We start from the raw sequence: 27315 nt of genomic DNA on the forward strand, positions 1-27315 counted from the left end.
GCGAAGTGGTTCTTGTGTGTAATTGTTATAACTAAAGTAATAATCTACCACATATCCACCACTAACTTCCTTTTTGAGTACGAAAAAAGTTCTTGGAAAGATGAAGTAACCGAAGATGGTGACCAAAGTATAAAGAAATAAGGAAGTGGTTTTTAATCATATCACGAAGAACAACGTGACCAGCTGATTAATGTACAGTTATCTCATGAACCATGTCACTGACAATTCCAAGTAAAAAAACTACTTCTTTATAAGTGTTTCTCTTACTCATAGTCATGATCTATGACTTGACCACAGGTTATTATGAGATGGATGGGTTACACTAGTATGGTGAAAACTTGTATGTGGTTGTATTGTGTAGAATACTGGTTTCTAACTCGAGTATTATTTTCATTATTTTTTTTTTTGTTTTGTTTTCTGAGACTGTACAGATATTAACAGATATCAAACTGAAAAAAAATAATAATAATATATTTTTACTGATTGCACAGTGTATTTCAGTAGCTATGGTACTCACAGATTTCTATAACCATCAAATAAATGCATCCTGTGCTGGAAGAAAATACACTGAGTTACTTTTTATTTCTTTCTTAAAATACAGTACAGACCAAAAGTTTGGACACCTTCTCATTCAAAGAGTTTTCTTTATTTTCATGACTATAAAAATTGTAGATTCACACTGAAGGCATCAAAACTATGAATTAACACATGTGGAATTATATACGTTCATAACAAAAAAGTGTGAAACAACTGAAAATATGTCATATTCTAGGTTCTTCGAAGTAGCTATCTTTTGCTTTGATTACTGCTTTGCACACTCTTGGCATTCTCTTGATGAGCTTCAAGAGGTAGTCACCTGAAATGGTCTTCGAAGAACCTAGAATATGACATATTTTCAGTTGTTTCACACTTTTTTGTTATGTACGTATATAATTCCACATGTGTTAATTCATAGTTTTGATGCCTTCAGTGTGAATCTACAATTTTCATAGTCATGAAAATAAAGAAAACTCTTTAAATGAGAAGATGTGTCCAAACTTTTGGTCTGTACTGTAGCTCTAAGATGAGTGGTAAAAAACAAAAAAACAAGCCACCAACTTCTCGTGGTTTTTATGCCATGCCTTGTCTTTGCTTAGATGTTGTTCTTGTAACAATGAAAGCGGACCTCATGACTGAAATCAGTAACATTTTCATTGCCCCATGGTGCTGTAGGGTGACTTTTTAAATGATCAGACTGAAGTTTCAGAGGAAAAACTACATTCTTAACTGAAGCTAAGAATTCAGGTAGAAGAGAATTCAGGTATATATATATATTTTTCTCAGAAAGCCTTCGATTGCCACAAGATTGTCAGAAACTTTAAGATATAGTGTTACTCACTGACAGTGGAGACTCCTTCCATAAACACTAAACATCACGTCTCAGAGATCTAGTATCAAAGTGGTTATAAGCTACATTCTTAAGCTAAGAATGTACAAGCAATTGTAAAAAAAAAAGTCTTTCTTTCAGAAAATTATTTATATTAATATATTAAAATGAGCGATATTCTCAGTTCTAATAGGTACTGGTTCAATTTCTATAAATAACCACTTTGATAGTAGATCTCTAAGGTGTGATGTTTAGTGTTTGGGGAAGGAGTCTCAACTGTCAGTGATTAACACTGTGTCTTAAAGTTTTCTGACAATCTTGAAAAAAAAAAAAACACACCTGAATTCTCTTCTACCTCTGAAGTAATTCACTGACTCATTCACCCTGTCACTTTAGAAAGCAGCATAGTTTTCTACTATGAAACAGAACCCTCCCTGAATTCCAGACCAAGTTTCTAATCAATTGAAGGTGTAACCTGTGCTCATGAGTAAACCGGGTGTGTTTGATCTGGAAAAAGAAGACCAACCTGGATTCCTCTGAGTTATAATATACTAAAGAATATTAGAGCACTCTATAATATTGCACTATATTGGTGTAAAAAGGCAGGGATACACACACCACAGTGTCCAGTACATTAAAGATCGCCTTGTTATATCGGTAAATAAACATTGGTGAACATTTGAAAATGAACTTGTCTGTGTTTAGTAAACATGTCATATAAAATCAAAGATTTTACAGAAAAGAAGTGGCTTTAAACTCAAACTAAAAAAACATTGAGAACACAGTTTATTTTTCTTTTTTATTTCTTTTTTATAAACCTAAAATAGCCTGATGTAATCCTCTACCTCAACCTTAAAGGTTGTGAGTTCGAATCCCAGGACCACCTAGCTTCTACTGCTGTAAACACTTTCATATCAAACAACCTACTCAGAATTTTGTGAAGTATGATGAGCTCAAAAAGGAATCTTGAGACCGAGAAATCCTAGAGATCCATGAAACAAGTTATAACCCCTGTTATCACTTTAATTGAAACCGCTCCTCATTTCCTCCAAAAATGTCACTTGGGTTGAAGGTGTATCATGTAGGAAGTTGTTCATTTTTTAAACAAACCATAAATTAACAACAAACCTGAACAATCAATCTACAAAACATCTAATTTTGGAGGGTCCAACAGTTAAGGTTCTAGGTTGCTGAACTGGAGGTCAGGACTGCCAAGTTGGTACAATAGGGCAATAGAGCAAGGCCCTTAACCCCTTTCTGCTCCACGTGTGATGCCTGACCACTGAAAAAAGAGCAACCTCTGTTTTTTTTTATAGGTGTATAGTTCAAGAATAAAACTCACTCCTGTAATAAATGAATAAGATACATATGATGGTACATTGCCCTGATATGGACTGATAATGCCATCTCACACTCAATGCTTCTCTGTATCCAGCAAAACCTTGAGCAGGATTACTCAAGATAAGAGCAGAATTATATATCTGCTGCTAACTACTGAATGCATATGTAGACCCAGCTCTGATTCTGGAGTACTCCAAGATGCTTAGTCCAACCCATTCTTGATTTGAAGTGGGTAGAAACCCACGCAAGACCCCATGCACTATATTTCCTTAACAGCAGGTGGCGCACTGACTCACGCACCGCTTTAAAGCTCATTTTAATTGTCAAAAAATGTATATTTCCCGTTCCTATATCCCACCCACACTTCTAGTGCCCATCCCCTGGGCTTTATTTTGATAGCTACACGTGGCAAGACAAACCTGGGGGTGTGTTTACCGATGACGCCACAGCGAAATCATCTCCACGGTGAGCGCTCGTGCCGAAACCACAGCGGCTAGGTGTGCAGTCTCACGCGCATACTCACTCACTTACGCACGCACGCGCGCTTTATAAAAGATTAAAAATCAAGCGCGAGCTCCTGTGTGGTAGGTTTGCGTTAAATAAAATAAACACACAAGAAGAAAGCAGCAGACCGTCCTGGTGTTATTTTCTGTGTAAGAAGTATTCGTAATAGACAACCTTCCTTATTTATGTGGGGTTTTTAAAAAAAATATTTTTGTCACGAGGGGCTGCGCGCGCGGAAAATCGAACGCAGGTGTCAGCGTTTGTAACGGCTAATTTTTTTTTTTTTTTTTACCTCAGCGTCGGCGTCGTGTTGTGTTTTTATAAACTCTGGTAAGTTTCTACAAATTTCCTAAACTTTTCCTTTTTTTACTGTTTTAAGACGTACTAGTTACTTCTGCTAAGTGTTACAGTGTCGACTTGTAAGTAACCGCACTTTTTCCGTGTTTTAAAAGAAAAATAATTACCACAAAAATGCATTCTTTAAATTTTTAAAAGTTAAAAACCTTTCAAAGTTTCTTTATAAACCTTGACCAAAAATATTTTAGGCTATATTAACTGAATATGCAGTTTTAAAGTTCCCTCTGTCAGCTATTAACCTGTTCCATATCTTGGCTTGTTGCTATTTTTCCACTCAAATCTCCCAGTAAACTGTAAAACTTCATCTGGCTTCTCATCTTTAGATTTATTGCAGTTTTTTGTTTAAATATCTACCCTGCAGGTCATCCACAATATTTCAAAAATCACAAAAAAACAAAAAAAACATTTAAAACATTACATAGACGATATTAATAATAGCAGAAGCACAGAAACTTATGTTGTGAAAAAAGTTTGAAGAGTTGTGCCTTATTTCAACATAGCATTTAATAAGGTTAAATATATACCGTATTATTTTGCATTTATGTACATCCATATTTTGATGTTATATTATTTTCAGACAGTGTAACTCATTATTTTGACTTAAGATGTTCACTTATTTGTATTTCATTATTAAGACAGTGTTGTCTAACTTTTTCTCAATTTTTTTTAAAGATATTACATTATTTTACCTTATTGAATTATTTCAAAGTCATTATTTTAATCTATAATTTAATTAAAGATGTCATTTGAATTAACTGAATATATTAATACATATACATGTGGCATCTATTTATTAAGTAAATATTTCATTAAAATATGATGATATGAAATTATGCCATTGCGCTACAGTTTCTAACATTTCTGAATTATTACTCTCTTTTATACGATGATATGGGATCATGCAAACGGGAAATCCCATGATGCCCATCCCAATAGTTAACCTGATGAATTATTTCACATTTGTCACAGATTTTCATTTTCAGCATTAGTTCATCACTAACATTATCTATCTAGGCAAGCATGGCCTCTCCTTTGGGAGATGAAAGTTTCCTTAAAAACTCTTCTAATTTGCATAACAACTAGGATAGGTTCAAATTCCTGAGCCTGTTTTGTGACATAAGTTGAGCTCATTGTTTTTACAGACATACTTTGATAGTTTCTGTTTAAAGAAGGGAAAATGTGTGACTCAAATGTGACAATGTACAATGCCACACGATCTGATTATTGCAGCTGAACTCTAAGGCCTTGTCCAGTAAGTTAACAATACAGCTCAGAAGTACACAAACTCCTGATCTTAGCAGCTGAAAACAAATCTGTGATGACTGAGCAGTACATTTTAACCGGGCATGAAATGCTGGAACTTGCTGAATCCTCCAAGCTCATTATTCTCTTTCTCTCTCTCTCTCTCTCTCTCTCTCTCTCTCTCTCTCTCTCTCTCTCTCTCTCTCTCTCTCTCTCATCTAATCGCCTCTCCTGTGTGTTGGTGTGTGTATATTTAGATGAGTCCAGACTGCTGAATGGGCATGAGGCAGAGGATCCACAAACACACCACTAGGTCATTGTACTGCCATTTGTCTTTATAATAACAGCCACAGGGAAGAAAGCCAAAAATGCTGGTGAACTGCCTGTTTCCCTGGTAGAGGTTCAGTTCTAACTTCCACTAATGTTTAGTTCAAGTTTTTCCTAGAAATGGTGCCACAAAAGTTTAAGCCAGTTCTCACTTAAAGCTACTTCTTGTCATCAAAGGAGAATAGTTCATTTCTGAACGATTCTTCTATTTTAAGCTTCACAAATCTGCGATTTATTCACATATTCAATTTGTTATTTATATATAGTCATTGGTAATCCTCCCACTTGGTCCACTATACACATTGCCCAAGAAACAAAAATCAAATCTGAGAACAAAAAAACAGTAGTTCTAAGCTCTCCTACTTATTTCCCATAGTCACTTTGCAGATAAATGTATTGAAAGATTTCACAATGTTCTATGCTAAATGTGAGGACAGAACTACATGTCTCCTAAATAGCTCAGTATTAGGTTAGCTACCCCCTTTTAGCATTGTGAGCCAGGCAAAATTCATGGGACTGGGCAGCATACTCGAGCTTTCAGGCATTTACCTGACGGGAGAGCGGATAAATTATGTTTGTCCACTTCTTTCAGTACATGCTTGATTTGTAAACGTTACTGCTGTGGAGGCATATAGTTTTTATTTGCTGGACGACATTTGCATTCTTGTTAAAGGTTTACACATGTGACTTCACATTCTAAGTAATGTTTTAGTTTGACATGAAACTAAACCCTGTAGTGTTTGTTCATTTAGTTTTCATTCATAGGGTGTCATGGATTCGTAGTACATTTTGAAGCTGTTTCTTAGCAAGGAAGCAATACTGCGATAAGATCTATTGTGGATGATGAAAGACTCTTCTCTCATCCCCCATGTCTTTGATAGCAGGCTTTGCTCCAATTGTTCTTTCAGTGGCTGCTTGGGCTGCTTGACCTCTGACTTGAAATGCCTGGGTTCGAGATTCTGTCAGATTAAGTTTCAGAGGACTGTGTACACAAGCGTGTATGGGTTTATATGACCCTGCATACTGAGTTGTTTCTTGTTCTAGTTTAGCTTGTCTATATATGTGTATGTACCTGTGTGTAATCCTGCTTTTACTATATGGTTGAGTGCACATGACGTGTATTCATCAGTGGGACTGCACCTGTCTGATTCTCAATTCTCATTACAGAATGACTTGGTACAGTAAATATCTGCTTCAGACATGTGGGTTATAATATTTTGTAACTTTTCAATGATCTTGATAATGATATTGTTTAGGAAGATTTGGAAATGAATTTATGAATGATCTTGGAGTAAATTTAATTTATGAAGTGTGAGATTTTTGTCATGATTTGGTTAGCTTTCATTTTGTATTTCATTTTGAATCTCCTCTAGAAAATTTTTTAAGTGTCGTTTTTCACAGCGCCATTTCTATACTATTTATTTTGAGACTTTCAATCAGGACTTGAACATGTACTATGTGAAACATACCCCATTCTTGTATCTTCAGCACCCAGAAGAATGAAAAAAAAAAAGTCTTTTTACCATCTGTGCTAAATGAAACCCGGAGGAGGTTTTGGTCTGAACTGATAGCAGAGCAGTTCTTAGATTTCACACCATGAACGCTCACCTGAGCCTAAACCAGTCGCCCATTTCCTGTCCTTATTTTCCCTTAAGTATGTTTACAACAAACATACATGGACATTGAATGATGTCATTTCTAATAGGGATGCAGTAATTTGAATATTTTTAAGGCAGTGAACTCTTGACTGCATCTATGATGGTAGGTTTATGGTAATATGTTCTTTTTAGTAAGTGATCATTTCCATAGTAACACAAAATGGTGTGAAAAACAGAAAACATCCAATGCCTTGTTGATGAGAGAGGTCAGTGGAGAATGGTCAATGGTTTGAGAACCTAAAAAAACATCCTGAGCATCTCAAAACTATTTTATTCAAATAATTTAATTTAATTTGAGCCCTGTTAGGTCTAGATGTAAAATATTACATGCCTAAGCTGAGTATTTAATACTGTTTAGATAAAACATCTCTTGTCATTGTCAGATTTAAATTATGGTAATTGGAACAGGAAATATTCATTTTGCTAGTTATCTAAAAACAGTCGACTGATTATTTTATCATATTAAATTAATTGTATAATATAATCTTTTAACTACCAGATAATGATCTGCCAAAGCGATATGCCAAAAATATTGCATTGTGAAGCCTTAAGCTATCGTTCCAATACAGTACACAAATACTGTATGCAGTAATATTTAGTTTTCAGTTTTCTCAAATATATGTGAAAAGGATCCAGAAAGTAATAACATTTTCAAATAAGACTTGTCTGATCTGTTAATTTAAGTAGCACTGGTGTTAAAAGGCTGACATTTGACAAATACTCCCAAAAGTGTACCATGGTAATGTGTAGTGATGATCATTTCATCAGTCAATCGTCAGATCAGCTGTTACAGGGCTTTTATTTAGGTTTGTTAAGGATCAAAACTCTAGATAACCGTGATTGACTGCTAGAAATAATATTTCTGTTCCACTATTCAGTTTAGTTTCTATGGCAGAGGAGTAAACACAGTTATGATTGCTGACAAGCTGTGTTACGCAAGCCATGTCAAGAGATAACCAGTGAACATTGAACAGTTTCACAGTTTCAGTTCATCCAGGATCAATGATTCATGTAGTGAGAATTCATACACACGATAGTCATACTATTGTACCGTGTCTATTCTCTGGACACCGCCCTGTATTTATTTTTGGTACTCGTACCATTGTCCTGCTCCATTTCTCATTGATGTCTTCATAGCTGTAGGGCAGGTTGGACTCACTGGTGGTACATGTCTGAAATATGTGCTGGATGTTATTCACGGGTAGCAGCAGGAACATGGGAAGAATTGTTTATCGCAGTGTTCCCATGACAATGCCGGGGCTTTAAAACAGTATTCTTTCGGTACATAGGGCGTCGGTTCATAAGGTATAATTGCCTAAAGCCATCGTTTCTGGGAGTGCATCTGTTGGAGTCGGTGTGGGTGTGTATGAAAACAGATCATGAGGTTGTCTGCAGTGTGAGGCATTTTTGATTACATGTGAATTTGGTCTGTGTTGGTTCTAATTTTTTGAAAGTAGAAAATCATGTGGAAGTTTGTTTGATGAAATGAAGAATTAAATAAACTGTAAATATAAAATTAATGTGTATTATTCACTATAGAATGGTTATCTATAAAATTCCTTGCTTACAAAGGAACAATCATAACAGAATGGTGACCTTTATAAATCTTATCACCATTAGTGATTCATTTGAAATATTGATATAAATAAGACATTGACATAAGGCACTGTCTGACCAGATGAGGTGTCCTTTCTCTTCTGACCTGTTTTTGTCTTAAACATTCCACATCTAGCCTCTGATTCCTGTCCCTGAATGATACAAGTGGAAGCCAATGTGGTTTCCTGCTCTTGTGTTCCATCCAACTCATGGTTTAGTGTGTTGTGCATTTTGAGATGCTTTTCTGTTCACAACGGTTTGTAAAGAATGTTTTTTAAGTTCCCAGTCTCCTTCAAGACACCAAATTAGCTGTTTCTAGAGATTATGATTGCTATAAAAAAAAATCATGATGCCCTATATATTATTTAGTGGCGTATTTTGTATCAATATTATTCTTTCATTTTATCTAAACAATCTGATGTTAGGTGAGATGATGTTTGTATGACTTTGAACCTGAGCTCAGCCGGATGTGTCAGTGTTATTGGGGAACTGTTGTTTTCCAGAAATATTGTCAGGAGCCCATCTGCAAATGTAATCATTGTTTTACAATCCCGTATTGCTGCGCACACACAAACGCACACACAATAGTTAAAGAGTAGTTTTAATATTAGCTGCCGAAGTTTTATATTTATCCTGTAATATAACCATTTATGTATGACCTAATGCCCTTTTTGACTCGCCATAAAGTTGTCTTAACATCCTGACAGAAACCTAAAATGCACATTATGTGTGAAATTCTCCAAAAAGTTCTGGCGTTTCTGATTCCCTGAAACGAGTTCATTTCAGCACATTCTTGTCCTCCTTGGCTTGTATATATGCCGATCCACCGTTTCCTCTACGACTTTATGACTTTTCCTTCAGTGTTTACAGCAGAGCCAATGTTGGATCATGTTCTTTAATCAGAGGCGCATTGGCGAAAGCAGACTTCAGCCAATATTCACTTGTGATGCCAAGCATTTTATTGAGCGTCTGTTACAAACACACTCTGAGATAATGGCCTTAGGATGAGGTGTGGAGTGAAGTAAAGCTCTCCACAATTTGTATGAACGTTTACTTTGGGAGTTAAATTGAATGTGCATAAATCATGCTAGAGTGAGCGAGTATTAAACACTGCTAACATTTCTAAAGGTTTTCTTCACTCCTTGACTTTTACAGCAAAATCCTCTGACCTTCTCAAGTTCAGCATTGAATGCTAATGTGCTCTTCAAATAGCATCTCTAAATGTCTTTCGCTTTTACATGCAGTTTCAGTCTCGTCTCATAGATGGATTTGATTTCCATTATTACAGGATGTTCAGCCTTTTGCTCACAAATTTTCCGGTTATGTTTAGTCTCACAAAGATTAGCAATCATCAATCACGTATTTATCCCGGGTGCCACTTCAAAGGCCGACTCATTCCAAGAGAACTGAAGTAGTTTTGTCTTAAATTATGGGCCTTTAGGCGTTGCCTGGAAGCCCGACCGCTTTCATGGTTTTGACTTGTATTTCGAAGACTGGCACACACACTATTCTTCAATGCTGAGTCATTCAATTCTATGCCATCCCTTCATAATACTCTCTCCTGTAACTTTTGGACAAGAAAGTATTTAATGCTAATGACTCAAACACACGCACGTAGCATCTGATTTAAATCGGAAGAATTTGGGTGTATGCTTCCATTCGACTGCACTTGTACCACGTCATTTAAAGATGGTTACAGATACACCCTTATGTATACATTTAGAGGCATTTTGCCTTCCTGGCAGCTTTCACCGAGGTGAGGTCAGGAGGGAGAGGTGAAACACATTGTGGGCATAGTTTGACCAGTCTGAACCAGTATTTCCAGTTCTGGGTATGAGCTTGTATTTTGTAAGATTAGATGGCCAGGTCATCACCTGGAATGTGAACCAGAATAAAAATAGATTATTCACTGGAGTCTGACAGTTGAGTTTGTGGCAACAAGTCATCTCCAGATTTTAATTCTACATACACTTCTGTATATATCACATGTACAAGCCTTTCATAACCAGTCTTATTGTTATTGTTTTGATGTGCTACAGTAGGCGCAGTCCTTAAACATCTGTTATCTGGTTACCGTTTGGCCTCTTTTAAATGCTTGTGTACTCAAGTTTCTTTTCTATCACCATCAAGTCAGAGGAAACAGAAGAACCCCTAACAGCTGGCGTTTGGACAAAGGCAAACGTCTAAACATGGAAAAGTCTAGACTCCACTAAACCTTTCATTTATTTGTGTGGAGCAAATTCTTTCTCTGTCTTTCAGCACACAAGTTTCTATTTTCACTACTTCTCGCTCTGTTGTTTATAGTGAATTGGAAGCCTAAACTTCTATTACAAGGGCACTAAAAGTCAGTAGGCCAAGCACCTGGGGCAAGTAGATTTCATCTCTGGGCTGTTATATTTCTATTCATAGATACAAGACACATCTAGATAATGATAGACAGTATTCCTCCCAAGCTTCTCCGTTTTCCCTGTTATATACAATCTTCCAACCAGAAAGGGTGAAGGCTAGCTTTCTGTTGCCACACATGAATCTATCCAACATCTTTTTGTCCTGCTGCCCATGCTGCATCACAAAGCAGCACAAAATACACTTGGAGGAAAGTGCTGTCTGCCCCCTTCAACATACATGAGCTTACAGATGCCCACAGTTGAATAGTGTACCTGTTCCTGAGAGTAGAGAAAGAGTAAATCTCTTCCACAGAAACCTTGGTATTGGTAACACTTTGGAGCTTTTACTTGCTCGGTGAATTAGCGAATACATTTATCATTTGTCCATCGCTGTACATACAGTATTTCTCTCAGGATTATGCAAATAGAGCACACATTTCAGGCAAGTGTCTGAGTCCTTCAGATTCATCATCAGTGCAGTGATCGTGTAGTGTTTTGGTTAATCAGGCTCAGCCTATTCAGGCAGGATTTGAGAGTAGAATTGGGTTTCTGACTCGTTCATGAGAGTGGGAGTTGAACCCTAACAGCATATTTAAACTAACTACGTTTTTTATTGGAAGCATGGGCTGGCTCGCTCTCATGATTTACAGGACACCAAACACTGTTGTCCAAGTGGAGTCTCTTAAGGTCACAGTAATTAAAAAGCTCTAAAGGGAGGAAAGCTTGTCGGGGTGTATATGAAGGGCTAAACACAATAATGATGGTGGGTTCAAGGAATGAAACAATATGTTCAAGGAATGAAACAATATTGCAGTCTCATCTTAGTGCTGTGGGTACAAGCCCCACTTTCCTTTCTTCTTCTCCAAATCCTTAAATATTTCACTTTTTTTTTTTTCTTGATTTGGAAGGGGAACATGGTACAGCAAACATACCGGACAACAGGATAATTTCTGTTTGTTTTTGTGCCCAAATGCCTTAGATTCCTTTTATAATTACTCAGTCAGTTATATAATAGGCTGCACCATTGTTCCCAAGCAGTTCACATTAGGTCACTGACTGTGAACTGGAGATGTTCTCCGGTGATTTTGTATTGAATTTATAACCAACAACTTGGATAGTATTGCATGTGATGTGCACTTTAAATCTGTCAACAGTGAAGCATTATTTTACTCAAACTGTACCTGTTCATCAACTTTTCATAACTATAAAGTTACAAGCAAGTAGACAAAGTGGTTCAGATATTTTGTAAGCATGTAGAAGTAGAAGTCCTCACAGAATATGATGGTCTTGGTTAAGTTTAATTGTTGGTCTAAGACTGGACAAAATGAAAGCTGGCTTTATGAGGTAGAAAATGCAATTTTGCAATTGATTAGAGACAAACTTGCAAACTAAACTTCTGTCCCAAATCTATAATTGTGCAAATGTGTGCATGAAAATGCTAAACTTTTTCTTTTTAAGTTCTTTCCGGAAAGGTGGGTGTTATGGATTTGCACTCTTGATATAGTGCACTAATGCCCTCTTTCAGCATAAAAAATAAGTCTAAACAGGGGGCAACAATACTTAAGTTTCTGGAACATGACCACGGAGACAACACTTAATTGCGACCACGTCAAATCGTAAAGTTTTTTTTCACTATTAACCACATGGATGCAGTGTTTCCTTTAACAAACACTTATTAAATTGGATCAGATCACTGCTGTATTTTCTTGTTCCCCTTCTCAGTGTTAAAATAATAGTATGCGTCACCAGTCAGCTGATATTAGTACTGCTAGCCCCACCCATTTGTATTAGTTTGTCCTGCTAATGATCTTTTAAAAGTACCAAAAACAACACTGGACCTGATGGATAATGTGAATTTAAGTCCTTAGTGTATTTTCAGTTAGTCATAGAGCAGGGAGTCATTTAAAATAACATTGACTTTCCACTCTGGAAGTTTATTCATTTTTGTTGGGTACTTTTATTTGAGGTACAATGTTTAAATCAATTGACTTTGCTTCATTTGAGACAGCACATCCTGCTGTTTGTTGACAGGTTTTTGATCCAGTAGGAGAGCTTCTTTCTAATAAGCTATGGATTTTAGTTGGTTGACCTCTAGGTGTCTTGCTTATAATATAATACGTTTTCTAAAATTGTCTCCTTGAACATTGTAGGAATTTTGTGCCTAAATGCAATTCTAAATGTGATTTTTATATTTTGCCAATTAACCTTGAAAAACTTTCCCAAAAGTCTTTATTCCCTTCCTTTCCATTGAGTACAATTAATAACCTTAATTTACCTACCTGCTGTGTCAGAGGATGACACATCTACTTTAAATGCATCATTTACTTTACAGGCAATTCAATCAGTGCCATCTGGGTGAACCCCAGGCTTAGACTGATATCATCTTCAGTTCTACAAAAAGGTCTTATCTGATATCTCAACTTTTTGCTGGATATTTCCACTTTTACAACACTTAAATTTAAAGAATGCGGTCACCCCTTTCACAACTAGTCTGTTGAGTCAATTTTTTCTTCCTGCTTTTAATGAAACCTGATTATGACCAATAAAAAGGGATGTTTGAGAGAATGAATTGAAGGGATGTTTTGTTTAGGCACTAAATGTAGTCACAAGTAGAAATTGCCAAAATATGTGCCAAAAAGGATTTTGATACCATTTGCTGGCATTTCCTGTTTTTTTTCCAGGTTATTATTTTTTTTATTAGAGCTATTAAACAGCTTTAAATAGTGGTTTTGCTTACAATGACTAATCAGCCATCAGAAAATTTCCTCTTGGCACACAGGGTCACTCTCTCATCAGTGTCTTGTTCAGTATACTGATTGAGGCTCTTTCTAGGCAGGCATTATAAGGGAGGAAATACAAGTCTTACTCTTTTTCTGTGCTTGAAACCTAGTTTGGCTTGACAATATTCTATGGATGCACTTTTTAATTTACCAAAATGTTTTGCCTAAAGAAAAATAATTTGTCATTTGGATTTTTTTGGATAAAAATGCAGAACCTTTTGATTCAATGGAATATGTTATGATCATGAGGAATTGTGGTTTTCCTGCATTTCAACATGTTTAAACATGTTTGCAAGGACTTCAGTGTTGGAAGATTTCAAGAGATCTATCACAATTGGTCCATCACACTTTAATTAAAAATGGCCACGGGCTTGTCTGTTGAGAGTGTGATAATGGATCTACTGTAAACTAGAAATGTTTCTAGGCAGCTTATTTTGCAGTCCCCTGGCCCCAGTACTGTTTGTGGAATAGGATCGAACACCTCTCTGATTTAAATGTTATTTACAAGTTTCAGGCACCTCTGAAACTTTATTTAAATAAATAACTTACAACATTACTATAAAAAAATTGTTCCTTCTATTATGTATGACCAACTGCTAACTAGTAATCAAGGCACACTCACATTATCAGTCACATGTGATTTGCTCATGATGTTTATGACCAAAAAAGCAGCTGACTTTGAAACAGAACTTGCTCAAAAAGAAAGGCATAATTTGCATTTGCTTATACATTTGAAACCTATAAAACCGGATGCATTTTTTAATTTAGCAACAATCATTTTGTAGCATAAATATTGTGAGGACACCTAAGAATATTGTGAATTTATTATTAGAGAACATCTTTTTTTAATTGAGCTTTATATTGATATTTGTGTTATGGTGTTTAACCGTTTTGACAACAGTAATATTGCCTTAAATGGGTGGTGGTGGTGGTTTTTTATTTTTATTGTTTTAATGATGGATTATTTTTTTTTTCTACAAAAACAAGTGGTGTAAACACACTCTCAAGCATTAAGGATTATTTATTTCTTTCGCTCTATTTTTTTTTCTTTCTTTCTTTTTCTTTTCTTTTCTTTTTGAAACATTTTAAAACGATATGAAGTTTAAAATTGGGTATAGATATTTATTCTGAAAAGATTCTTGGCCTGGATCATAATTGACCATATTTCATAATGCATGAAATAAGTTAAATAGGTTAAATTGCATAAGACACTTACGATCTGAACAAAATGTTCATCATGAGGATGTGAAGTGTAACGGTCACTTGACTTGCATACTGTAGTTCTCCCAAGAAACACTAAAACGATATGGAGTCAGTCCTTCCCTGTACATACACATTGGTCATAATGTCTTTTATCTAAGTGTGTATGATGGCATTCACCACTACTGTATTACATGAAGCACCTTTTCTCTCACTGTCCGCCTGTTGGATTACTTCTCTTGTGGTGTTCTGATGCTTTGTGTTACAGATTAAACCCTTCTCCTGAAGTGTTGGATTAGTATTTTATTTTAAAAAAGAAACCCTTTCATTCATTCCCATGTATTTCCCATGTATATATTATGTAAACATCTTGATGCACAAAGCAAACATTGTGAATTACTAACTTTCCAACATTTCAGAGAAAAAGAATAGGTGAGAATAGGTTTTGTTACAGCTGTATTAAGCAGCTTTTCTTTGAGATAACAAAATCAGATACCAGCAGTTTTTGCATGCTGAGTGCTAATTTTTGTAAAGTATAGATTTTTCAAGCTTGTGTTCTTATTGTTGATGTAGAACAATATGCTGTGCTTCTGTAAATGCTTAGATTCCATGCTTATGAATGAATGTTTGTTGCCAGTTTGGAAAATGGTGCTTTATGTACAGTAAGCATAAGTTTTTTGTTTTTTTGTTTTTTTGGACCCTTGATTTAAGGTGTAAGTTTGTCCTTTTGGAGTTGTAGAGATAAATGATAGCTTGTTGACTCCAGTGGTTGAGTGTTATCAGCAGTGGATTGACCTTGTTGACAAGTTGCTTGAGTCATGTGAAGTATGCATTAGATTTTGGCTTAAAAGTCTGACCTTTCCAGATCAGTTATGAGGATTTTGTTTTTAAACAAATGGGTGTTTTGCACAGCTGAAATGTTTTAGAATTTGTGTTGGGTTTTTTCCCCCTTTACAATGACTTGTCTGGTTGAAAAGCTGCTATTTTGCTTTTGCATGGAATGTTTCGGGTGGACTGTGGTGAGAGCTTTGGATGCACGCAGTGGAAATAATGGAGGGAGAACAACTAAAACATGGCAACGCATCATAGTTTCTTATTAGGAACATTCTTCATTGTGCTTTTGTAAAAGCAGTCATAATGTTATTCAACAGAGAACTGAATAACAAGTAATGTCAACACATTGAAGATTTCAAACACGTTTACTTTTGAAGTAACAATTGAAAGAATCTAATGCATTTTATGAGGTTAGAAATCTACACTTCATGCTGCATTGTGTTAATTTGAATCATTGTTTTAATACTGAGAAAATGGAATGTGGCTTGCATTACTTGCTTTACTTTTCTTGGTCCATTTCTGAAAAAAGTATAAAAGGTATATAAAGGAAGAGGCATGAGTGTGTATATAGATAAACACACTCATGCCTCTTCCTTTTATATACCTTTTATACTTTTTTCAGAAATGGACCAAGAAAAGTAAAGCAAGAGGCATGAGTGTGTATATAGATAAACCTGTAAATTAACTGAAATAAGAACAAAGTAGACAGGACTGTGGGAACTTTTTAGACTTATTTGGTCACACTAAATATATTTGTTATCTTGCTGATGCTAGGTAGACAAAAAAGAGCTTTCTTATCTACTGACATACATTGCTAGTGTTTTTAGTTTTTTTTAGTTAAGTTTTCCCCTATCTCTGGTTGCTAGGATTGTCTTGTCAGCAAAGTTTGTACCACTGTTTCTCTCAATCCCATTTTAATTTGCTGGATTTCTGGGAATTCATTATTAGTACTGAATTCAGCACGAGAGATGTTTCAATTCTTAAAATTTCTTCTCTTTCTTTTGCCACACTTTCTACCACTTTTTAGATATTTTCCTTATGACGCAGCACTGATTTGCCTTCTAGTGATGGTTACACTGTGGTTTGCTCTGCAAAGAGTAGGATTCAGTGCAAATTGGAGATAAGGCACCATTGTGGTTGAAAGCAGACCACCCTGACTAATGCACAGTGAGCGTAACCGCTCTCTGCTGCTTCTGGTTAGGTTTGGTGTGGCTTGTTCTATGTTGGGAGGTTTTGTCCGAGATGAGCATCGATTTAAATGAAACAAATTTAAGAACACTTGTGCAGTCCTGCACTTGTGATTTCCCTTTTGGCTGTTGTAAAACCTGTCCTCATTGTAGCTTCAGAGTCCTGTTGAAGTTAACAGGAGTGGAGCCAGATGTGGTCTTCTGCTGTTGTAACCAATCCAGCTCTAGGTTTGCTGTATTCTGTGATCCTTTTCTTCTCAGTATAGATTAAGGAGTTACTGTAGCCTTCCTCTATCAGATCACTCACTAAGCACACACTTCTTTTCTAATGTTTGTTACGATTGTGTATCTGGTCATTGTCGATAACTGAAGTGTTTGTCATGGTCTTGTCAAGCTCTTGAGTTCCTTCTCTCTTATGTTTTGACTACAGAGCCCTGTAAGGTGGTGCACAGCATCCTGCAGTCTCATCATGGCTTTCACAGTGAACCTGACTGGCCCGTCTCCCTGGGGCTTCAGAATAGCTGGTGGTCGTGACTTCAAGAAGGCCATAACAGTATCAAAGGTAATGTTCTCACCTCTTAATCCTAAAACAAGGTCATGAAATATTAGCCCAACTCACATTCTCATATTTCCTGTCTTGCTAGGTGTAGAGGAAACTCCTTGATTACAGAAAAAGGAAAATGCTTTTCTAATGGGCAAGCTATTGTTTTGTTACCAGCCATATTTTTTTTTGCAAGGCTCTATTTTAAAGTCTGCTTGTAGGAGGGGAGGACGTGAGTGGAGAGCCGTCTATAAACAGGCTGCGTGACTGCAAGTAAGGATATCCTGGCTTTGCCACACAACGGCTAGCTGTACTGTACTGAGGAAGCAATGTCTAATGGAAAACTAATACTGAGGTGGAAGCTGGCACAGTGAAAGCTGATGCAATTAATTTTTCCCTGTATTTTAAATAGAAGGTCCTGTGCTCGAACACGTCACCATAATTATTGGGTTTGTAACTTATACTGAATGATGAATGGAAGCACACAGAAGGTTCAAATCAATGCAAATGACTCGTATTACAAATGTTAAAGTAATACATTGGTTATGCATCTAAGTGCATCATATCACAGTTTCCTGCATATATTATGCATTAATGTGGCTATATATTCTGAAATTTTTTCTTCTGAATGCTAATGTTTCATAGAAATGAAGGGATTGATTAGCTACATATTGGGATCTGGTTTGGAATTCTTTGCCTCCATCTGGCTGATGAAAAAAAATCCACTCTAATGCAAAATATGCAAGCCAGATTGTGCCACACGTGCTTTGGTGAAAATGGATTTAAACCGTTTTTTTTATCGAGGCCTACGTATTCAGCAAAAAATACAGCATAAGGTGTTGGTCCACCACAAATTGCCAGAACTGCTTTTGTGAGCCTCAAGCAAAAACAGCTCTGAAACTGTACTGAAAGTACTGTACTGTATATGCCAGATAAATAAAAAAAAAAGGTTTTCCCTTTAAGTCACTATAAGTAGGTTGCAACACTTTTCCCCTAAAGGACTGTCTCAGAGATTGACTGACTTGTACCAAATTTATATTGTGTAAATGAGTTTGGCGATACTGGTCAGTGAGTCTATTTTTCTTTTAGTTGGTATTAATGCGTTTAGAATTTGTAAGACAAAATATACCACACACTACAACCAGAAGGCAAAAACAGCCTTTATAGTTTTGGTGCTGCTGCCTTTCTTACTGTCAGAATCCACATTAACTTCAACCTTTTTTTTTTCCTGTATAACCACCACTGACATTCTTTGACTCCAACAGGCCAGTAACAGCATGCTCTTGCAGCCAGGTGTCACGATATGAGCCGTATTGTGAGATTAGAAGCTGTGTGCTTCCCATGAAGTGATGTCAAATTTGGTTTTAAATATTATAGAAATGTGTGGAGCATCACGGGTGGGCATGTGAGGTAGAAGTGAACCTCAGAGCCAGAGCCTCATCTGTGCTTTAGCACCGCTTCCCAGACCGGCTGCAAAGCGAAACTAGGATCACTGAAGCGGAAAGTGGTTGGCTTGCGTACATGTTGAGTTCCCTCCCACTGTTCCTTCCTTCCTTCATGGCATTTCTTTGCCTTAAATAAGTATGTGAGAGTATGAAGAGATTTCATCATCTCTTTTTCTTTTTGTGTATCTCATCTAGAGAATGAAAGAGGGTGCATCTTTTAGTCTGTGTGAAATGAAGCGTATACATGGAATAATGGGACGAGGCACACAGTGTTGTGGGTCTCTGTGGTAACTGTTAATTACCACTTGAGTGCCCACTGACATGGCACCTTTACACCCCTGCTCTCAATACACAAGGAGAAACAACTTTGGTAGGCATTTGGAGCACTCTGACGTTCTGTGTGTGTGGTTTCCTTTTTTAATGGGGTTGAAGCCCTTCTTGACTAGCGGAGACTGACTGGTGCTTGAGTCTCAGTGGAGCAGCTTTTGTTGGGTTTCTTCTTAAGACGACATTGTCTTGTTTGTTTCACATGGTGTGTGGTTGTGTGTCACACGTGTGTGTGTCTGCGTCTCGTTACACTTCGTTGTTTAGCAGCCACTCTGATCTTGAGGGACTTGAACATTTTAGCTCTAGTAAACATTTGTTATACTTTAATATTATTTTGGATGTTCTGGAGGTTCTAACACAACCCCCTGTGTTGAACTGTCTTCATCAGGAGACCTTGGCTTCATGCAGCACAGGCTAGGATCTGACAACACACAACTCAATCACACACTCACTCACACAATCTCTCTCTTTCTCTCCTTCAATTTCCACAGCCAACAGATTTACTGCATTTATTTCCAATGTACAACACTTTTTTAATCAACTTCAAATTCAATAGAAACATTAATACACATTAATACATAATGTTCCCTAACAAATTATCTAATTATTATGTTTGTGTTAGTTCAATAAAGGTCCTGAGAATTGGAAATTATACAAACCAACTGATTTTGTATTCAATTTATCGGAATAAATAGGACAAGAGAAAAATATACTTGTGAATATTATCAGCATTCCACTGTGTTGCTTGTACGGCAGACAATCTGTTTGTCCTAAGCTACTGATTTCTCCACTTTTGACATGTTGCGTTGTTTCTTTTGCAGTAACATGACTGACACTTTTGTGGTTTGTTTTCTGATGACTTTCTCTTCAGGTGAACCCTGGCAGTAAAGCTGAGAAAGCCAACCTTGCACCTGGTGATGTAATCATGGAAATAAATGGAGAAAATACCGGAGACATGCTGAACGTAGAGGCACAAAACAAAATCAAGAGCTCCAAAACACAACTGCAGCTGTTAGTAGAGAGGTAACACACACACACACACACACACACACACACTGCTGCAATTCTTGCACAAGCAGGTGCTGTAAAAACAGTCAGAACGTCTGGAATGCTAATGCTTTCATGAGCACTTTAGAAGACGTTACTAAACACCATTGTGGCCATGTTGCATCTCAGTCCTATCCAGGTCACAAGTGATGGACAGTTAAACATGCAGAGATTAAAAGTGTAGACACGATACTTAAAACAGGAATGTTTTCTAAACATCTGCTGCAGTTCACTGTCTCTTTTTTTTTTTCTTCTGTCTCACTTTCTCTCGCTTGTTTTGCTTTCTTCCTTTATCTTTGTTTTGGTGCAGTCTACCATTAAATTTGCTCTAGAGCTCCTATGTAGTTCTGAGCTTTTTTTTACCCACTTACTTGCATCGCTTATCTATTTTGTTCCATTATACAGCAGAGTAGTACTCAGATGATCCTGAATAATCAAGCACTCATATGATCGATCACATGATACATGTTTCATGATTATTATGCTACTTATTTTCCAATTCAAATTCATTAACAAAACCTAAATCGTCGCAAATGATTGTAAAATCTCATTGTGAAGAATCTTTTCAAACGCAAAGCTGTGTGTTTGTGTTGCCAAAAGCAGTGACACCATAATCAGGTCAAGCCTGAACATTGATCCTTATCAACATTCCTGAAACTGAGACTCACTAGTCACATTGGCATTAGGGTGAGAACTTATTGTTTTACAGACTTTACAGAAGACGGTTGTTTAAAAGGCAGAGGCACTGGAGACTGTCATTCTATATTAAATCTGCAAAAAGGGTTTATTAGCTTATTAGATATGGCCACAAAAATGTGTAGTGATGTGAAAACTGGTCAAATAAAACAGCAGAGTACAATGTTCAGGCTTGATTGTTTTCCTGCTAAACAGATTTATCTTCAGGAACCAAAACTATAAAAAAAAAAAAAAAAAACAGGAAAACTATAATTTTTTTAAATTATTTCAAGTCTAAGGAGAGCAGGGGACAGTTTGTCTAAAGTCAATATGTCTAAAAGTCCAAATGGATACTATTTTCTTTTTTTTGCTGCTAAAGGAAGGTCTTCCCTTTCAACCAATTGTAGCATTTTTGGACAAATGTAACCGCATCATCCCTAATAATAAAAATAGTAAACTGATGTTACCATTTATTCTTGTGTAATGTTAATGTAGCTAAGTCGGACATGTGCTGACGTATCCGATTTCACATTAATGTACTCAAAACTTTCACCTACCGTGACCGAGAGCATCATACGAGTTTAGTTAATTCATGTGAGATTAGGGAAATGGGCGTGGCTTCCTGGTGGTGGTACAGTAGGAAATATTGTAATTAATGGATCAAAACATCTGGGGAAATAATTTGAAGATCGATTGGCTCATCTTACGCTTTATTAGGGACAAAAAGACTAAGCTAGTTTGGCGCATTTTTGCATGATATCTGATTCCAGTGGACTCCAGGGCTAGAGCAAAAAGTACGTGGAGGTTAGCAGGCGGGAAATAAAATACCAGAGTATGCATGTTTTTAGAAATTTTGCCTGTCAAACTATCAATCTGTCAAAATGATCAAAATTTAAATATTTAACTATACACTAGTGTGTGAATATATAAGTGATGGGAATATGAAAACATGGCAATTGCGATACACATCACACCTATATTCAAACATTTGACATTGGTTTTCTTTGCTAATACTGTTCTGACTTTGTTGTGTTTGTTTTTGCCCAATTTAGTCACCTCCAAACACACTGCTTTTGTAGGCCTTTCCTCATCACATGCTTGCTCCGCTTTTCAGGAAAGGCTGGACATGTTTCTTGAAGTTGTGAGGCATCGCTGTGAACAAGGCAGCATTTCAGCGTGCTTTGTGGTGTTTGAATGAGAACCCTAATCACTGTACATACACAGCAATTGTGTATAGAGACCCCTGCCCTACTGTTACTCCACCCAAGAACGAGAACAATCGAAGACCTGCTGGCCTCTCGAGTTCTTTGACACTTTTATAGAGCTGTCCTTTGCTTTGTTTGTTTTCCTTTTTTTCACATTGAACTTGTATGTGAAGTCCATACACTGGCCTTCCTCCTGGTATTCAAAACCTTATGCCCATGTATGCCTTTGTTCCTTCTGACACATTCCTTATGTATCTACACAAAAACACATGTCTGTTTGTGAATGCGCAGAACCCGAAGTTTGAGACAAAGGGCGTATAAACACACCCGTGCACTCACTGCAAGTGGATTTTTCTGCGCTGACCTCACGTCTCAGTCCAGGCCAGAAACAACACCATGTGGACATTTGCACTCCGTTGCAGTATGTCTGTGCTTGTCAGAATCTTACTGGCCGACTCTATTTCTTTGTCAGTGCTACTTTCTCAAGCGAGTAACAGTATTAACAGTAACTTCCATCTTTACCTTCTGATTGAAAATGAGAGAGGTGTGATGTTCTCAGTTCTTCAACAGTCTTCTCTCTGCATGTGTGACCAGGATTTTTAAAACCAGTTTGGTTATACAATCAGCTGTTCAGTGTGCTCCTGTAGTGCTCCACAGAAACTTTTATTATTTTAATATTATCAAATTTAGCAATAAATGTTCCTGATTGACTTTATTGTAAAATTTGTGTGCCATATTTGTGAGTCTGCTGAGTAAACTGTACAAAGATTTTCTTTGTCAAAATAAGAGAGAAGCCCTTTCCAATAGAAGTCGCTCCAACACATTTGAACCCCCTACTCATCCGATCCACCAGTTCTCTTTGCACTATATTAATTATGAATATAGTATTCTCATGCTACATTATTCTCCTATTTCCTCTATTTATTCTAACGCACTTTTCTCACTTTATTGTAACGCAAATTACATGTCCTTATTCTATTTCAATTTATTTTATCTTACAATTCTTATACAGAGACAGTAAAAGTATTCTGCTACATGTCATACTGTGAATGATTGTGTACATGACAAGAAATGTTAATTATCATGCTAAATAATTTGATGGGCAGGATAGCAAAACATAGATAAACTGAATAGCATACATACACTCAAAGCGAATAGAGATGATTGATTTATTCTCTACACTTAGCTACCATGCTAGAGGTATTGGGAGAGCATGAACCTGTTCCTTAGAGATGCTTAGAGCTACAAACTGATTATGGTGAGATCACAACAGAGGAACTGAGGTATTGCTTTCATTCACTGAATGTGCGCAGTCGGGTGCAGTCAGAGCAATAATAATAGGAGTCTTTTTTTTGTTGTTGTAGTATATACATTCTCTGTTATTCTATGACAGGATTTATGAGTCTTTAAAATTCTCACGCTGCATATTTTCCCACTGTGTGTGTTTAACCTTCGCTCTTCTAGAATGTTCCGCCTCATTCTTGCGACCTTTTGTTTGGTTGAGACATCTGTCCTCAGCTACACAAGGCATTTCTATCACCTCACATAGCCACTGTGGAAGGTTGAGAGCCTTCACCCAAGGTCTTTTATTTGAGCACTCATCAGTCAGGTCATTTCCAACAAAACATGATTAATTAAACAACAAAGCAAAGTGCCAAATTCGGCACCCAGCACGGTCACAAATCCTTGGCCCAGATGACCAATGCCGTTGAATACTTTCGTTAAAAGTGCTCTAATCCCACCTGTTTTAGCAGCTGGACTATGTAAAGAGCACTGTCTCTAATGGTGCAGATAAGCAGAGACTGGCCGCATCGTTCCATGAAGTGGAGCATTAATGGAGCCTGTCTGCAGAGGCAGCTGCTTCTGAGCCAGAAGCTTTGATGTTTCAACTCAATCCTGCTCTATCTGTTTCACGCTCTTACCTCTTCACAGATGCTCGCATGTTTGGTTCCCCTTCACTGTTCATGTGGGAGAGGCAGGTATGAAGGAAAATCCCTTTGGGGCATCGGTGTATAGGTGTACTTTCTGACTGTAAATGTGGTCTTTGTTACCCAGAGGGATTTTAGTCAAAGCTTGTACTTGATCTGTTTTTGACCCTTTTGTTAATTTTTTTTTTAAAGGCAAACTATATACCATGTTTCATTATCTCAAGTTAGTCCTAGTCTCTGGCTTATGGATGTGTTGATACGTTTTGTACTCCGGAAGTAAGCCTCAAAATAAAAAAAGTAGAAAGTTTTTAAAAATAAATTGTCAGTAGCAATCTAGGAAATGTCCTAATGCTGATATGTACAAGACTCTCTCTCACGCTTGCTCTCTCTCAGAATAACTGCAGCTTTACTGTCTAATGGCAAAGAACTCATTAGCTCACATCTCTGTTGTCACAGCTGGCTCTCAGTTTCAGATTTTCCCTAGACCTCTCTAAGATCGATGATGTCACACGGCAGAGGGCCATAGTAATCTTAATACCGACAACCTCGGAGTCAAGTGAAAAGGACAGCTGTAGTTTGAAGCCCTGCAGTTCTTCATTAAGGTCCATTTTGTGGTCTAATGTGATCTTGTTTTTTATCAGCACTGGACGATGTGTATAAAGCCAGCTTTACAATGCATGATTACCAGCTCGATTGTTTTTTTTTTGTTGTTTTTTTACTGCTGACAGAAATCCCACATTGTAAAAGACTTCTTTGGTTATAAGCTGAGATATCTGAGGTTTTACAATGGTATAATGTTACGCCAGAAACATGGGAGTGACAGAACGCTGCTACAGGGTTCGTCTAAGTGCCACTAATGCTCATGCAAAACAAATACAGTAGTGAAACAATGCTGAAAGGAAAGACTAAAAATATTTGTTACCTAAAGCTAACTTAGAATGTTTTTTTTTGTGATTGATGATGTAAGAGTTATGGTTGGTTATTTTCACTGGTCTGTTGTTGGTCACATATTCTGACAAGAACACATCACAGTCTTTATTAAAGAATTTGGCAAGTACAGTATAGACTTTTAAAAGTCAAGTCAAATAAAGGTGAATGAAAAATGTTCAATTAAAGCCAAAGAAATTTGAAGTCCGTGTGAATTGAATGCAAATTGTCTGCCGTGACCAAGAATGTTGATGTTTATGCTCATCTGTGGTTCATGGCTGAATTGAGTTGATTTTGGCAGCCAGATTTGTCGTACATTGCTGACCTGACCTTTTCAAACCTTTTTTTGGAGCATTCCATGTGTGATTTCCAAGCACATGGTGAGCATTAACTCGTTGTCCTGCTCTAAATCATGGAGTAGGTTTAAAACCGATATGCCATTGAGAAACGTGAATTTATGGCAGCTTTTCCTTCTGGCGCTTCCCTGTTGTGCAGGAACAGTGTATTCTTCAGCCCTGACCAGTCATCACTGGTCAGACATCTGCTCAAGTTTAAGGTTAACATCTAATGAAGATGATGAGTACAATAATTATTTAAGTTTATAGACTTATCTTGGAGGCAGCATGATATCTATTTTTTTTGCAATGGGCACAAGTTCTTGCTATTGGGAAATCCTTGTGCATGTGGGCTTATTGTTTTCTTTTGGTTGTATCAGTCCACCAACACAATTGCTTATTGTTATTGTATTTGTTGTATAACATGACATCCCCACCCTTTTCCTGCACACTGATCCTTAAATACTAAAACCATTACCTTGTGGTGATGCATTTCACCTTCACCACCACAAGGCAGTCATTCGGGCTTAGCGAACAGACAAGCTTGCTCTTTATTTGTTTAACTGGTGATGCGTCATGTCATGTTTTATGCTGACACAGTAGTTTGCAAATTAGATGGTTGACCACAAAGAAATTCCTTGTTCAAAAAAAATCAACACCATCGCTTCACTCATCAGTTAGTGGCAGATAAAGTTCTTTAGATACCTCAAAAGAACCTTTTTAGGTTCTTGCCATGATTTAACTATATAACTATTTAACTATATCCATCCACATAATGGTAACTTTTTTTTTTTGGGTGGGATTTTTTCTTTTCAGTTCTCTGCAGCACACTTAAAATAGAGATTTGTTTTTTATTTATTTATCTATCTATCTATCTATCTATCTATCTATCTATCTATCTATCTATCTATCTATCTATCTATCTATCTATCTATCTATCTATTTATTTATTTGGTAAGATGAGACATTCTACGGTTTCCCTGATTATCACTGAAGGTGTATGTTTAAGTGTGAGGGAAGAGAGAGTTGTGCTTGAGAAGCTGAAATTGTTTTAAATGTCAGGAGTATTATAAAGTTTGATTAAAGTTCATGCTTTATCATGAATTTTCAGAAGCGTTGCAGTAAAATGTCTCAAATGTGGCCTCCATTTCTCAGCCCCATTACACTCTCTGGCAGCCTGAATTGCTCTTGATGCAAGTTTCATAAGCTCTTTAACTATAAGGCTATGTTGGGAAAATCCCACATACTGAGTCAAAAATGTGTTTTCCATATCACCTGGAAAATTGGTTGCAGCTACTGTTTCTCTAATTACTCACAGTTGACAGTCAGCGGCCAAATTACTAATTAGATGCAGTAATGTATTTTATGTATACTTTTGTACTTTTTGTTCTCTTCCTCAAGTAATGTTTAACATTTTTGCAAGAAAGTGATGTAATGTATTTTTGCCATATCACCTATATCTACTGTAAACACACTTGCTCACTGAACGATAGTCTGTGGTTCACCAAAATTGCTCCAGTTCTGCTAGATACTGAATCGTGTGCAGCATGCTTTCCCCGAGAAACCAAAAAAAAGGCTTTTTGTGCTATAGAAGACCCGCGATTAATTTTAAGGCAAATAAACAGCTGTGCACACACACTCCCTTAGTGTTGTGTTGGTGGCTCAGAGAAGCCTGTGTTGTCTTTCCTATATCTGACTCCATTCACTTATTTTCACTTCATCGACTTTACCACAGTATGTAAAATATTAATTTCTTTGTGGGTCATCTGGATCCTGAGAGGTCAGACGGAAAAGTTACCAATTGTGTTGCTTAAGAAAAGCATCATGGAAAGTCTCTGAAGCTTATTGTTTGGGCATATGGTCAGTCAGTAGCTGGCTATGGAAAGATTTGTTATACGACACTGAAATGTAGGCATTTTTAAAAATATTTCAAGTGTCCTTTAGATGGGTTAACTCATAAATTCGTCATCTTTCTCTCTACAGGCCAGCCCCTTCAAGTCCTGGTCAAACTAACGGGATCAGTTCCACAGAGCAACTGGTGGGCCGTTTCCAGGTCAGTGTAATCCAAGGAGATCCACTGGCTGCCCTTTGTGATTTGACAAAATC

At 36.9% G+C, this 27315-nt stretch overlaps 1 protein-coding gene across 8 annotated transcripts in view; it reads left to right on the forward strand.

The window, feature by feature from the left end:
- pdlim2 (PDZ and LIM domain 2 (mystique)) overlaps positions 1-27315 on the forward strand; it is a 56894-nt gene that overhangs the window by 1519 nt on the left and 28060 nt on the right. Inside the window, exons 1-5 of one of the 8 annotated variants that reach the window (XM_047799720.1) lie at positions 3155-3172; positions 3509-3541; positions 17210-17341; positions 19964-20115; positions 27193-27262. In XM_047799720.1, coding sequence (XP_047655676.1) covers positions 17249-17341; positions 19964-20115; positions 27193-27262 — 315 coding nt within the window. In that variant the 5' untranslated portion in view covers positions 3155-3172; positions 3509-3541; positions 17210-17248. Of the gene's footprint in view, positions 1-3031; positions 3173-3210; positions 3542-3606; positions 3631-5098; positions 5124-8001; positions 8156-17209; positions 17342-19963; positions 20116-27192; positions 27263-27315 lie in introns of those variants that run through there. The other 7 variants (XM_027167258.2, XM_027167259.2, XM_027167257.2 and 4 more) reach the window with 7 other exon arrangements.

The sequence above is a fragment of the Tachysurus fulvidraco genome, chromosome 14 (assembly GCF_022655615.1).
Source record: "Tachysurus fulvidraco isolate hzauxx_2018 chromosome 14, HZAU_PFXX_2.0, whole genome shotgun sequence".
Taxonomy (NCBI): Eukaryota; Metazoa; Chordata; class Actinopteri; order Siluriformes; family Bagridae; genus Tachysurus; species Tachysurus fulvidraco.